The 14803-nt window shown below is 40.6% G+C and overlaps 1 protein-coding gene across 2 annotated transcripts in view; it reads left to right on the top strand.

Annotated features, from left to right (window-relative positions):
• The first annotated feature begins 91 nt into the window (after window positions 1-91).
• Window positions 92-14803, top strand: part of LOC138743238 (heat shock 70 kDa protein 4-like) — a 57936-nt gene continuing 43224 nt past the window's right edge. Inside the window, exons 1-5 of one of the 2 annotated variants that reach the window (XM_069898211.1) lie at window positions 92-363; window positions 8980-9037; window positions 9827-9967; window positions 13654-13776; window positions 13865-13964. In XM_069898211.1, coding sequence (XP_069754312.1) covers window positions 257-363; window positions 8980-9037; window positions 9827-9967; window positions 13654-13776; window positions 13865-13964 — 529 coding nt within the window. In that variant the 5' untranslated portion in view covers window positions 92-256. The remainder of the gene's footprint in view (window positions 364-8979; window positions 9038-9826; window positions 9968-13653; window positions 13777-13864; window positions 13965-14803) is intronic. The other variant, XM_069898210.1, reaches the window with a different exon arrangement.

Raw genomic sequence — 14803 nt, 5'->3', positions numbered from 1 at the left:
CCGGGAGAAAGGGGAGCGAAGTCTCGCGATATCGAAGCCGGGAGAAAGGGGAGTGAAGTCTCGCGATAACGAAGCCGGCGCTCGGTGGTGCAAGGGTGAAGCGAGAGCGTGCACTGGTGGCGGTTCCCGGTCTTCGTTGGAAAGGAGGAGGAGGAGGAGGAGGGGGGCGGAGAGAAAAAAAAAATCAGTGCCGGCGTTGACGAGCCGAGGGTTATTTGCTGAACGCTGTCGTTTGAAAGCAGGCGAGAGTCCGAAGATGTCCGTGGTCGGCTTTGATGTCGGGTTCCAGAACTGTTATGTGGCCGTGGCGAAAGGCGGCGGCATCGAGACGGCCGCGAACGAGTGCAGTGAAAGGAGCACCCCGTAGGTATCCCGTTGGGCCGGGAAGAGCGAGCGTGGGGTGGGTTGGTGGCAGGGAGGCCTAGTCGGTCCCACTTTGCCTACAGTGCGTGGCTGGGCTGGGGTGGAGTGGGGGGGGGGGGGGTGGGGAAGGAGGGAGGGAGGGATTGAATGACTAAAGCAGGGAGATTAAGCATCTTACTCATTGCCCCCGTGCCCTTCGCCTTCTCGATGGTTCCTTTGAACTTGACCATGCGCTTTTAAAAAAAAATCTATGAATCAAATGTGGTTTTTTTTATTGCTGTGAGACCCCTGGTCTCCACCACCTTTTTAAGGCAGCGCCTTACAGTGATACCATTATATTTTATTGCCATTGCAACTTGCTCGTGTCGAACCTTGAATTGATGGAACATGTCCATATTTATTTTAAATAGTACGATTGTATTTCAAAGCAGCTACATTTGTTTTAATGGAAACTTGACTGGAGATTACAGTCATAAGTGCAGGCTTTGCTTCATTACGGGAGACGAAGGATTTTGGGGGTGGGGAGGTTGGCAATATTTTTCGCCTAAAACCCCACTTCTGGTTTAGTGTAGAAATCTGATGGGCGTACTAATTGCAATGTTTGTGACTGAGAAAGGCAACAGAGAATCAGTTCACCAGGAATTAGGAAATTTTGCATTGTAATCTTTTCAGTGACTGGGAGTGATGGTTTGGCCTCTCCCATGTTTCGTTTGCACACGCCTGGTCTATTAGACCGAGTTCACACCCTGACTTTTTTTTTCTCTCTGTTTTGGTAACTTCTCCCTGTCAAAAGCATGTTGGAACTTAATAATTGGAAGCAGGATTAGTTCATTAGCCCCTTCAAACCAGTTCCTCCATTCAATAAAATCATGACTAATCAGTCTTTTCTCACTGAATGTCCCTCAATTCCCCTAGTTTTCAAAGTCATTTTATTTCACCCTTTAATATAATTAAGTATAGATTTTTTTTTCATATCTGTTACAGAGATTGTTCCACAATTTCTATCTCTCCTTTACTTGCTCCTGTTTTAACCTTTCCCTCTCTGTACATTCGTCTAGCACATTGATTAAATTACTGGATTAATAATAAAACACAAAATATGTAGACACCATGTTTGAAGTAAAAACACAAAAATGGAAAAACTCAGCAGGTCAAGCAGTGTCCTTTTTATAGCAAAGTTAAAAATACATAACTGACGTTTTGGGCTTTGAGCCCAAAAGGTGTGGGGAAATGTCGGTAGGCATCTGAACAAAAGAGTGGGGGGGGGAGATGTTTACAAGGCAGAAGGTGATAATAGAGAAGGGAGGGAGGGGACAATAGAGATCAAGGGAAGGAGGAATGGCTTGATGAAGGGAGGGGGAGGGAGGAGAAGTGGAAAGTTAGCAGAAAAGGGGAAAAGTCAATGTTAATACCATCTGGCTGGAGAATGACCAGACAGAAAATCAGCTGTTCTTCATCCAATTTGTGGGTGGTCTTGGGGTGACAGTGCACAAGACCATGGACAGACATGTGAGTGGGAGTGTGATGCAGAACTGAAATAGTTGGCCACTGGGAGGTCTTTGTAACTGTTATGGTTGAAGCAAAAGTGCTCAGCTAAGCGATCTCCCAATTTGTGCCCAATCTCTCCGATATAGAGAAGGCCACAAAGGGAGCTCCAGATGCAGTAAATCAGACCTGCAGAAACCTAAATGAAGTGTTGCTTCACTTGAAAGGTTTGTTTGGGCCTGTGGTGAGGGAGAAGGTGTGCAAACAAGTGTGGTACCTCTTGCAGCCACAGGGGAAGGTGCCAGGGGAGGGATGAATGCATGAGGGGGTCACAGAGGGAGCAGTCTCTGTGGAAGGCAGTGAGGGGAAGATGTGTCTCGTGTTGGGATCCTAATGTGCTGGAAATTCCGGAGGATGAGCGTGAAATAGAGAAGATGCGGGTGAGGGCTGAGTTGATTGTGGTAGATGTTTGTGGAAGAAGCCAGTTATTTCCTAAGATTTGGACTGGAAGGCCTCATCTTGGGAGCAAATGTGGTGGGGATAGAAACATTGCAGGGGGACAGGGTGTGAGGAAGTGTAGTCTAGGTAGTTGTGGGAGTTAGTTTGTCATATATATTGGTGAAAAGCTTGTCTCTTAAGGTGGAGACAGAAATCCTGGAAGGGGAGAGTATTGTCAGAGATGGATCAAGTAAGTTTGAGATTGGGGTGGAAATTGGCTATGGTGGATGAAGTTGCCAAGGTCATTGTGGCTGAATGAGGCAGCTCCAATGTAGTCCTCAATATACCAGAGGAAGTGTTGAGGGGTCCTGACTGTGTGGGCTTGCAGCATGATTGCTCCAGCACCTTTCCTTGTGGCCACAGGAGGTGCCTTACTTGTGCCCACACCACCTCCCTCACCATGGACTGCGGCCCCAAACTTGTCTTTCAAGTGAAACAACACTTGTGTTTCCACAGGACTGAGTTACTGTATCCAGTGCTCCCTTTGTGGCCTTCTCTACATCAGAGAGACTAGGTGCAAATTGAGAGATTGCTTCGCAGAACAACTTCGCTCTGTCCGTAACAGTGACCTCCTAGTAGCCAACCATTTCTGTTCGGTGTCACACTCCCACTCTCTTGTCCAGATACCTACTGATGTTTTACCATACCTCGATGAAGGGCTCAAGCCCGAAACATCGGTTATGTATTTTAACCTTTGCTAATTAAAGGACACTGAGTTTCTCCAGCTTTGTTTTTTTACTGGATTAATAGTCCTCGGGTCTAGAGGCATAAACTCCAAGTTTGCCATGGCAATTGGCATTTAAATTTGGTAAATAACCTGAAATGGAGGGAAGAGTCAATAATCTCAGTTACTGCCAAAAAAAAATGTAGGAAATACTCTGCAGGTCAGAGTGCACTTAAATCAGAATTTATTGTCCTGAACATATAATGAAATTTGTTTTGTAGCAGCATCACAGTTCAAACATTTTATATAAAACACATAGTGCAAGTAAAATACAAAGTAAGCCAGTGTCCTTGGTTCATTGATCATTCAGGAATCTAATGGCAGGAGGGAAAACAGTGTCCTTGTGCTGCTGAGTTTTCATCTTCAGGCTCCTGTACCTTTTTCTTGATGGTAACAGTGAAGAGGGCATGCGGGTGGTGAGGGTCCTTGAGGATAGAGGCTCCTTTCTTAAGACACCACCTCTTATGGATGATCTCGATGGAGTTAAGACTAATGCCTGTCATGTCACAGGCCGAGTTAACAACTCTGGAATTTTTTTTCTTGTCCTGATGAGCATAAGCACCTCCTTACCAGGCAGTGATGCAACCAGCCAGAAAGCTCTGCACTGTACACCTGTAGAAGTTTTCAAGAGTCTTTGGTGACATACCAAATCTCCTCAAACTCCTCATGAAGTACAGCCGCTGATGAGCCTTTTTCATAATTGCATCGACATGAAGGCTCCAGGATAGATCCTCCAATATTATTACTTTTTTGTAGAAAAGGAAACATTGATATTTGGGTCAGCGGTCATGTTCCTATTTGGTAATTCTAGTTCGACAGTGTGTTTGACTGAACTTGCCTCTGATGTGATGTCACCACCACAGGGCAATAAATGCTACCCTTGTCATCAGTCCTCACACCCCTTAAATAAGATTCCATTACCTGGAAGACAAATATTCACCAGATATTTTGATTGAATTGGTGTGGAGGATCAAACTTTTGGTTTTTCAACATGTGAACACAGACTATTTCATTCTCTGTTAAACTATTAATGATTTGATGTATGTAGCCCCAGTTTTATTACTACCCTGTTAATGAGCCATTCTCCACTTCCTAATTCAAAGTCATCACTACTCTTTTATTTTTAAAAAAATGCAAGAAAAGCAGAAAATGCCACGTACTTGTATATTTGAAGAAGAAAAATGTTACCATTTGAGGTCTCTCTCCATAGATGCTGTCTCATCAGAGTTTTTCCACAGTTTTCTGATTTTTATATCAGGTAGATATACAAGACCATGAGGGTTACTGTACATTTATACAAGACACTAGTTAAACAGTAGCTGGAGTATTGTGTATTTCTGGTTGCCATACTATGAAACTCCTGCCTGAGAAGGTAGTGGAGCAAATGATCTCAGAACGTTTTAGGTGAGTACTTAAAACATAATTGCATTGAAACTTTAAGGCCAAATGCTGGGGAATGCAATTAGTGCAGGTACAGTGGGCTGAGGTTTTTCTGTGGTGTATCAATGTTTTGAGTTTAATAAAACATTATTCATTACTGAATTTATGAATCATAAAATTGTATAAAATGGTCGATCATTCAATGTGCAATACTTTATCTATATTTTTCAAAATCACATTCAGTTTGCTCCCAAACTATGCTTTTTTTTCCCCATAACCATGCGTTTAGTCCAATGAAGGTACCTGCAAAGTCTTTTGGAATACGATTCCATCATCTGTTCATGTAACTGCTTCTAGATTATGCTGATTTATTTGACTGATTAAAATGTCTTCCTTCTTTTCTGATTTGATTGCTAAATTATTTCAAATCTATAACCTCTATTAATAATTCACTTCCATGGGAAATAATTCCAACATCCTAGAAAAATAGAACTCTGTGAAAAGGAATCAATTAAACCATCAAGAAATACCAAATTTTTAACAGAATTCAATGTTTTTTAGAGTTGTGCAATTTGCAAAGGTATCTTCTTCTTTCTTTGGCTTGGCTTCGCGGACGAAGATTTATGGAGGGGGTAAAAGTCCACGTCAGCTGCAGGCTCGTTTGTGGCTGACAAGTCCGATGCGGTACAGGCAGACACGGCTGCAGGGGAAAATTGGTTGGTTGGGGTTGGGTGTTGGGTTTTTCCTCCTTTGCCTTTTGTCAGTGAGGTGGGCTCTGCGGTCTTCTTCAAAGGAGGTTGCTGCCCGCCAAACTGTGAGGCGCCAAGATGCACGGTTTGAGGCGTTATCAGCCCACTGGCGGTGGTCAATGTGGCAGGCACCAAGAGATTTCTTTAGGCAGTCCTTGTACCTCTTCTTTGGTGCACCTCTGTCACGGTGGCCAGTGGAGAGCTCGCCATATAACACGATCTTGGGAAGGCGATGGTCCTCCATTCTGGAGACGTGACCCATCCAGCGCAGCTGGATCTTCAGCAGCGTGGACTCGATGCCTTCGACCTCTGCCATCTCGAGTACTTCGACGTTAGGGATGAAAGCGCTCCAATGGATATTGAGGATGGAGCGGAGACAACGCTGGTGGAAGCGTTCTAGGAGCCGTAGGTGATGCCGGTAGAGGACCCATGATTCGGAGCCGAACAGGAGTGTGGGTATGACAACGGCTCTGTATACGCTTATCTTTGAGGTTTTTCAGTTGGTTGTTTTTCCAGACTCTTTTGTGTAGTCTTCCAAAGGCGCTATTTGCCTTGGCGAGTCTGTTGTCTATCTCATTGTCGATCCTTGCATCTGATGAAATGGTGCAGCCGAGATAGGTAAACTGGTTGACCGTTTTGAGTTTTGTGTGCCCGATGGAGATGTGGGGGGGCTGGTAGTCATGGTGGGGAGCTGGCTGATGGAGGACCTCAGTTTTCTTCAGGCTGACTTCCAGGCCAAACATTTTGGCAGTTTCCGCAAAGCAGGACGTCAAGCGCTGAAGAGCTGGCTCTGAATGGGCAACTAAAGCGGCATCGTCTGCAAAGAGTAGTTCACGGACAATGTCATCAAATCCTGAATTGAAAAGTTTGAATGGAGGTCTGGTTATGCATGTAGCTCATTTTTATTAATAGATTTTGTTATCTTATTTGGGTTTTTGAGAAAATTAATTTTTAAGATGGAATTGCAGAATTTGAAACTGCTTTTCAGTGGACAAAAATGTACTTTTATTGGATTGTTTTTGCAGAGGAAATTGAAAGTGCAGATGTTTGTAGGATATCCATGTGCTCATCATCGATTGTTCTTGTTATTCTATTTCAGGCTTGAACATCCCCAAGTTATCAAATGAATTTGGAAAGCACTAATAGATTGTCCTCTGCTGCAATTTGCGCTGCAGCAATACTGTCTGAAGGATGGCATTAACAATTGCATAATGGTTACCATGAAGCTATATTTTTTTTGTTCCTGAGCTGCCATCCTAGTCATGATTTTTAGATTTAAACATTGGCATGGTAATAGGCCCTTCCAGTCCACGAGTCTGTGTTGCCCAAATTCCCCAATGAACCGACAACCCTTATAGGTTTTGTTGAGTGGAAGGAAACCAGAGCATCCGGAGGAAACCTTCCCTGTGTTTAGTTCAACAAAATGAAGTAATCTGAATAGCTTTGGGATTAAGCCATGTTTAATATAGATAATATTTGTTAATTGAGCTGGTCATGTGCCCACTTATCTACTTGATGTATAATGCAGCAAGCAAAAAAAAAATTAAAATCTATTGAAAATATGTAATTGACCCTTGCTACATTCTAAAAGTTTCTATAAGGAGGAATCCAAGCCACTGCACTTATAATGGCAGTTGTATCTTTGACTTTAATTCTATATCCAAGAGAATTGAACTGTAATGTTGCAACTCCCTAAAACTGGAATATTGCATTCTTTTCTGGTCACCTCATTATAGGAAGGTTATGGTCAGGGTTAGGCTTTAGAGAAGGTGCAGAAAAGATTTACCAGAACTGGATTATAGATCATGTCTTGTGGAGCAAGGTTGACAGAGCTAGAGGTTTTCTGTTTGGAGTGACGAAGGATGAGAGGTGACTTAATAAAGGTACATATGACAATATGGGGCATAGATAGGGTGGACAGCCAGCACCTTTTTCCTGGGGTGACAATAGCAAATACCAGAGGACATCTGTTTAAGGTGAGTGGAGGAAAGTTCTGGTGAGATGTCTGAGGTAAGATTTTGCACAGAGGCTGCTGGATGCCCTGAATGCATTGTCAGTGCTGGTGCGGAGGCTGGTCTGATAAGCACATAGATGTAAGAAAAATGGAGCGTTGTGGGGGTGAGATAGGAAAAGATTAGATTGTTGTGGAATAGGTATACATAGGTCAGCGCCATGTTATAGGACAAAGATTCTTTCCGTGCTGTAATGTTCTACAAGTTATTTAGGTGATCAACATTCTTTTATTTCCATTTGTTGCAATTGTACGTTCAGAGTAATGAGTAGAAGCAGAAACCCTCATCACTTTTAAAATTTACCTTAATATGCACTTGAATCATAAACTACAAGGCCCTGGGAAATGGGATTAATTTAAATCACCATGGTTGCAATGGGCTGAATTGCCACTTTCACTATAAGTCTTGGTGGTTTTATGATGATTGGTGTTTCCATTGACCCCATCTGGGCAGTCTTGTGCCAATTTTCATGAATTTATTTCAACTTTAATATGCTGAATAATTTTTTTAAGTTACTAAAATCTGAAAGTGGCTACAAAAAGTGCTATAAAAACTTTTAATTTGGAAGTTGCCCAAGCATACAGTCCAATGAATTTTGATCACCTACTGATCTGATAAGCAGATTGATTTTCTTAATACAGGTAGAATATTTTCTGATGGATTTTAAGACAATGTATCATCTTGGTCAGAGTTCTTTTAAGTTGACTTGCTATTCATGTTATGGATGTTAATAGGCCATTGCATCTCTGTTTTACCTTTTCATCTTGGGTACAGGATGCAGGCACTTTTATGTAGATATGTAAATAAAATGAACTGTAATTTATTGACTGCCCTTTAAACTAATCGTAATTAATGCAGCATTCATTAAAATATTGGTAAATCTCCAACTGCCAACTGCCTTTTTGATAATGGGTTCTATGATGCTTTTCAAAAATAGCCAGGTTTGTCAGAAGAAAAATGCCAGAATGTGGCTTGTGGATGTTAAATTTCAAAACCTGGAGTAAATGGAGGCTCACTCATAAGTTTTATAAATTGGATAGATACATGCATGGTAGAGGTCTGGAGGGTTATGGAAGGGATGCAGGTTAGTGGGATGATGTGTCGGCACAAAGTGAATGGCCTGTTTTCTGTGTTGTGGTGTTCTATGGTTTTAACGGAATTTCATATTCTGCTTGGGTAGCCTCCAGCCCAATGCATGATCATTGAGTGTTTCAATTTCAGGTAACCTCTCCCTGATATGATCCACTATTTGCACTATCCTTTATCTGTTTTGGGTTTCCTAGGCCATTCCTGTACTTCATTCAATGGCACTGTCTTCCAACAACCCCCCCCCCCAGCAAAATAAGGTCTCTTTCCCTTACTAGTCTCCCAATTCCATTTCTCCTATGTGGCCAGTATGATGTTACATTTTATCCCCTTCCCAGCCTGTCATTTTTGCCCCTTCCTCTTAATGCTTCTACGCTCCCCTTCCCACCTTAGTCCTGAAAAAGTGTCCCAACTACAGTGTTGACTTTCAACGTCATTCCATGGATAATGTCTGTCCTGCTGAGTCCCTCGAGCAAGTTACCAGCATCTGCAGCTTCTTCTGTTTAACCTATAACACGAGTACATTAATGTAAAGGCAACTTGTACAGTGCTCTGACAATTTTTGGTTCGCTTGGGTTCTTTGACCACGAGAGACAAATTTTGGAATGAATAAAAAATATCATTATAAGAAGTAGAAAATGGGATCCTAGAATAGTTACGCTGTACACTTTTAAATTTTCAGGTCTTTTGTGTCCTTGGGACCCAGAAATCGTGCAGTTGGAGCTGCAGCCAAAAGCCAGGTAGGTAGAGTTCAATGCATCCTCCTTTAAAGAATATTTAAGGAACAGCTGGTGTGAGGCAACATTGACTTATTGCACATGAGTTGGATTCATGCTGTCAGACGATAGCAAGTAAACAGAACACAAACAAAATTAAAAGCACTAAACACTGGAAAAGTTCTGTGGAGAAGTCAAAATTTTTGGCACAAAAATTACATTGGCACTTGCCATCAAAGACCTTTTTAATCTGGCAATTCTGATGAAACGTTTTTGCCACATTTGGAGCATTTTCTACTTTCATTTCAGATTTCTAGCATCCAGTTTTTAATCACCTTTTTAACAAACTTTTGAGTTTCAAGCAAAAATTGAGTCAGATTATACTTGCAAATTGTACCTTGCATAAAATGACCTGTAACTTAATTCAAAATCTAAATAAGTAGCAATAAATGGGCCAAAATTTGCTGGGAAATGCCAACAATTCTCCATGCAGCCTGCTGACCTTTATCGTTATTTTGGTTTGGCAATTTTAATACATGACAAAACCATAATTCCAATTTAATGATGTGTCAAAGATATTCCCAGCAGATTTGAGGAAAGGGTTTATTCTCGCTCTCCTAAAATTATGCCATAACGTCTCTCATGCTCTCTCAACACCCAACACTTGCTGATCAGGTCAAAGGTGCTTTTGACCAGCATGTTCCTCAAAAATACACAAAATTTTCAAAAGTTGCATCTCAGTGATACAGGCCTTGTTTGTTAAAGTCCAGCCCAGTTTGTTAAAAATATTGATTAATTTTAATTTTTTGGTAGGTGCTGTCAAATGTCAAAAATACTCTGCAAGGATTTAAGAGGCTTCATGGGCGAACTTTTACAGACCCGTTTGTAAGAGCTGAGCAATCCAAGCTTGCTTATGAACTTGCTCAGATGCCTAATGGTGCGACAGGTGTTCAGGTTGGTGTCATAATACTCAGTTACCAAAATCTGCTCTTTTAAAAGTGCATGCTTTGCCTCCAAGATGGAAGTGAGAAACTAATGTCACTTACTGCAAATATTACTTGATGTTGGGCTCATTATTGCTGACATTTAGGAATGGCCATGAAAAAGATGCCATTTTATTAATTTTGCTTTGTCCTTTTGGTACAAAATTATATTCCTCGGTGCAAATGGTTAGATGTCAGATATTGGCTATTTCAAGTACAAGTTGTGCATTAACAGATTAACAGCTTTCTCTAGATCCATAATATTCCTGTGACCAGGTAATAAATATATTCACAATGAGTTGATAATTTCATAATTTTAGAGGAACATTGAATTTTTGTAATATTTTTCAAAATATTGATATAAGTTTTTTAAAATCACTGTTGCTCTTAAGTAGACCTGGTCATCACATCTTATCACTGAAACTTGTGGCTCCAGATGAGGAGCTTCTGACTATGTTTCCTTCATTTTAATAATGAACCATCATAGAATGAGAAGGTGGGCAGGCTTTAGATTTGCCTACATCAATGATGGGTGTTAACAAAAGCAACCTTGTGACTTCAGTAACTAATGATCTTGACCTACAGACCTTGAGTTCTTTAACTTCTTTTCGGGAAAAGGGTTATATCCCCTGTCTGTGATGCTAACTGGTTTTTGGATGTAAGCAGGTCCTCCAGGAATAATCTTGGTGGCTTAAAGGATGTTTAATTGTTTGGGTTTAGCTTGGAGGAAATAAAAGTCAGATATGGCTAAATAATTCAAACATTTATCTTGAAGTAATATTCTGGTAACAGTTAAACACTGATAACCCAGTATCTGATTTGCCATTTGGTTTGCTCACTGGTGCACTAGGTGTCTGTTATCTGCATACTCACAAGGTGGAACATCTGAGCAGAACTGTGAGCCAGCTGTGCATTGGGCTGGGATCCAGATTGTGGGCAAGGCTTGTGGCCTGGACTAGCACAGAGAGTGTTTGTATGTTTCAGTTTATTTGATGAGCTGAAGCATGCAAGCTGAAAGTCATCTGTACTCCATTTCCTACTACCTTAATGCCCTGTGGGAAATTTTGTTATACAGGTGCTTAATCTTTTATTCAAAATTCTTGGGACCAGATTCTTTTCAGAATTCGGAATTGTTTTGAATAATAGAGTAATAGTAACGGTGGAATTTTTAATTGTTTCTGGTTCGCGCAAAACAAGGACGCATTCCAACTAGAGGTGGGGGGGGGGGGTGGGTTGCAGTGGCACTGGACAGAGATGAAGACCATAAAATCACTAATGTACTTTTTATTAGGTAGAACTTGCAGTAAAACTTCAAACATAAACTGGCTCAATCTAATGTAAACACCTGAAAATGTTCCGTATATCCAGTAAAAGCACATTACAACAATGTTGTCATTGTTTTGGTGATCATCTTCAGGTTGGATTCTTTTTAAAGATTTCCAGTATCAACTGTTTCATGGAAGAGGTTTCTGTCTAAACTAAGCAGTCTCTCTTTGAATAATATACCATAATCTCATGCTCACTGATAAATGCATGCTGTTCCATGCCACCAATTAATTCCACTTTAACCGCAGTTCACCATACCTTCTTCCCCATTGCTGCTTTCCTCATGCTCATCGTCATTTAACACTATTTCAGCAATTTTTACATCACTCAAGGAATGCACAACAGGTGCATCATGGTCAATGTTCAGCACTTTTTCAATGTCAGCTGCTTGCAACGTATTTATATTTTCTGCTGCAACACCTTTGGCGTTTGATATCATCATCTTCTCATTACTGGCCCACAATTCTTCAGCTGCAGGCTCATTTTCATTGAACATTGTTGCAGGCCAAAGTTTGTGCCAAGCATTTTTTAATGTTGATTCAGTTACATTTTTCTAAGCATTAACAAGTTCATAAATGGCTTCCTTAATTAAGAGTGAACTCTTTCAGGACGTTTTTGATACTTGCGCATCTTGACTGCATCAAGCACACAGTTCAGAAAAAAAGTATTTCTAGTTGGTCTTCATTGAGCATAAAATTCCTTGTACACAAGGCTGCAATGACGATCTCATGTTGGGTGGGGGACAGTAAATTCTGAAAACGTGCTGAGCATTTGTCTCGGAGCAATAAAATTTGGCAGTTTTCTTCCAGACCTACCTTCCTACAATGAGCTCATGCACCTGATACAAAGTGGTTATTGAACCAATCAGTAAACATTTCTCTGGTTACCCATGCTTGTTTGCATAATACACAGGTAACCTTGTTACACCTTTAAAACATTTCAGATGATGGCTTCTTCCAAGGACTACCAACCTTAACTTGCGTGTGCCAGCATTTGCACACCCAAAAATAGTCACCCTGTCCTTGAAACTTGATGGTGCTCTTTCATCAACCATTGTTAATATTTTTCTAGGGAGATAGCGCCAGTAGAAAGCTGTTTCATCGTCATTATAAATTTGCTCTGGACTAAGGTTTTGATCAGATACCATCTCGGCAAATTCATCAATGTAACATTTAGCTGCATCAGAATCAGCAGAAGTTTTTTCACCACAGATTTTCAGATATTTTGCACCTTGATACTTAAATTTCTGCAGCCAACCTTGTGAATATTCACCCTTGCCTTCAAGATTCAGTTCTTCATGGAATTTTCTAGCTTATTTCATGTCGACCAAACCAAACGTTCACTTCTTCGTTGTCAAACCCATTCAATAAGCACACAGTCAATATCTGCATTTTCTTTTTGCCCAATGCAATGTTTTCCTATTTTTCATTAGTCTCTAGTCATCACTGTGACTGTAAAACTTCACTTTCTGGTTCTTTAAGTCATATATGGTGGTCGTTCCCACACTATAATCTTCAGTAAGACGCCGCACAGATACACCATGATCAAGCATCTGCAATAACTCCACTTTCTGAGCTATTGATAATGACAGATGCTTCTTTTTCTTTTCTCACTGTTACCCATGGGGGGGTGCTCTGCAGCTCTTTTTGACATTTTCACAGTCTTCAAAGTCCGTGAGCAGCAGAGGTGTCTGGCGTCGAGCCATCTACGGTGAATCATGTGCTCGTATATAGTGAATTGAAGGAACTGGACTCTGTTTTTACCACTGTCACATAAAATAAGGATTCCCGAGGGTTCCACTAATTACCAACGTGGACGGACGCGGGATATTCAAACACGAGTTGAGTGTTGAGTCATGTTTTGCGCCAAACACGAGATTTAGTGAGCAGATGATATCCATTGGAAAAATTGTTCAGTTTTTGGAATTTCAGATAAAAGATCAAGCACCTGATTTACTTTGTCATGTTTGGAGGGGGGGGGGGGGGGTGGGGAAAATGAAAAAATGCATTAGGATAATTCAAATTGCATCCCTATTTTTTTTATATAAATCTGTACATCCAGCATAACCAATTTCTGGAGGGTACAGTATCATTGGAGATTTACGGAATGGATAATTTTTTTTAAAATCCCATGGAAGGGGAATGAAGTTGGCCTATACTGAAGTTGTGAATGGCATGGTGCAAGTCATTTCCTCTTTGATGCCACTTTTTTTAAACTCTGCCCTTGTGATTTTGATAAATGCCTTTGTGAACAATAAACACTTTGATTCGATATGTATTCTCCTGTATAAAATAATTTTAATGAAATGTTTTTGCTTACAATTTTTGAAAGGTTTCTTACATGGAAGAAGAACGAAATTTTAGCATAGAGCAGGTGACTGGAATGTTGATGACTAAACTGAAAGAAACAGCTGAAGCTGCATTAAGGAAACCAGTGATGGATTGTGTGATATCAGTAAGTCATTGAGGTTTTGCTAATTGTGTGTGATGTGTAATTTCAACTAGCTTTGTTGTTTAATTCATTGATATACTGTTTTCTACAGGTCCCATGTTTCTTCACAGATGCTGAGAGGAGGTCCGTAATGGATGCTGCACAGATTGCTGGACTCAATTGTTTGCGGCTCATTAATGAAACCACTTCAGGTAATAACTACTATTTATTGGATTATAAGTCATTGTGTGAGCACACCAGTTTATTTATAGTCAGCATTCCCTATCAATGTTCTCGATAGTGGGGAGGGTTTTACTGTGAGGTCATAGGTTGTGTCCATTGCCATTTGCAGGGCTTTACGCTCAGGGGTATTGGTATCCCCATACCAGTCTGTGATGCAGCAGGTCAGATAATTAACATTCAATTAGCTGAAACCTCTTGATCAATACCATTCATGTCCTGCTGTATTTTAGTTATTCTATTTTGGCACATGCAATTGAGTATATCCTTGTTATTGAAAAATGATTGCCCATAACCTTAATCTGCAGATTTTGTGAAAAAGACTATTTTAATATAGATTAATGAATAGTTGGACATGTTTCAGTTCAATGAAGCAGTGAGGAGAGCTCAAAATTACCAGAACCTTTGATAACATAACCATTTATTAAAATGCATGGTTGAATGGACTTGGTGTTCATACTTCCTCCTCCTTGGAATGAGGAAATAACGGCAAGATCATGAGAAGCATTTGTGATCTCGTCTACTTTCCTCAAACATTGACTCTTGCTTGTTTCAATCATAAATGTATCCATGGATCCTTGTACCACAATTCTCTCTGTCAGAGAGATTCTAAGAATTGCAAATCTTTGAGAAATTCTTCCTGGTCAATTGTAAATTGGTATCCTCTGGTTCTGGACCCTCCCATGAAATTAAACATCCTTTCAGTGTTTGCCCTGTCATGCCTCTTTGAATTTCTTGTTTCAATCAGGTTGCAACTCTGAAGTTTCAATAAATTGAGTTCTGACTTGTTGAACCTTGTTAGATAGTTCTT

The sequence above is a fragment of the Narcine bancroftii genome, chromosome 9 (assembly GCF_036971445.1).
Source record: "Narcine bancroftii isolate sNarBan1 chromosome 9, sNarBan1.hap1, whole genome shotgun sequence".
Taxonomy (NCBI): Eukaryota; Metazoa; Chordata; class Chondrichthyes; order Torpediniformes; family Narcinidae; genus Narcine; species Narcine bancroftii.
The sequence above is the reverse complement of the archived record's forward strand: the minus strand, read 5'-3'. Positions and strand labels throughout refer to the sequence as shown.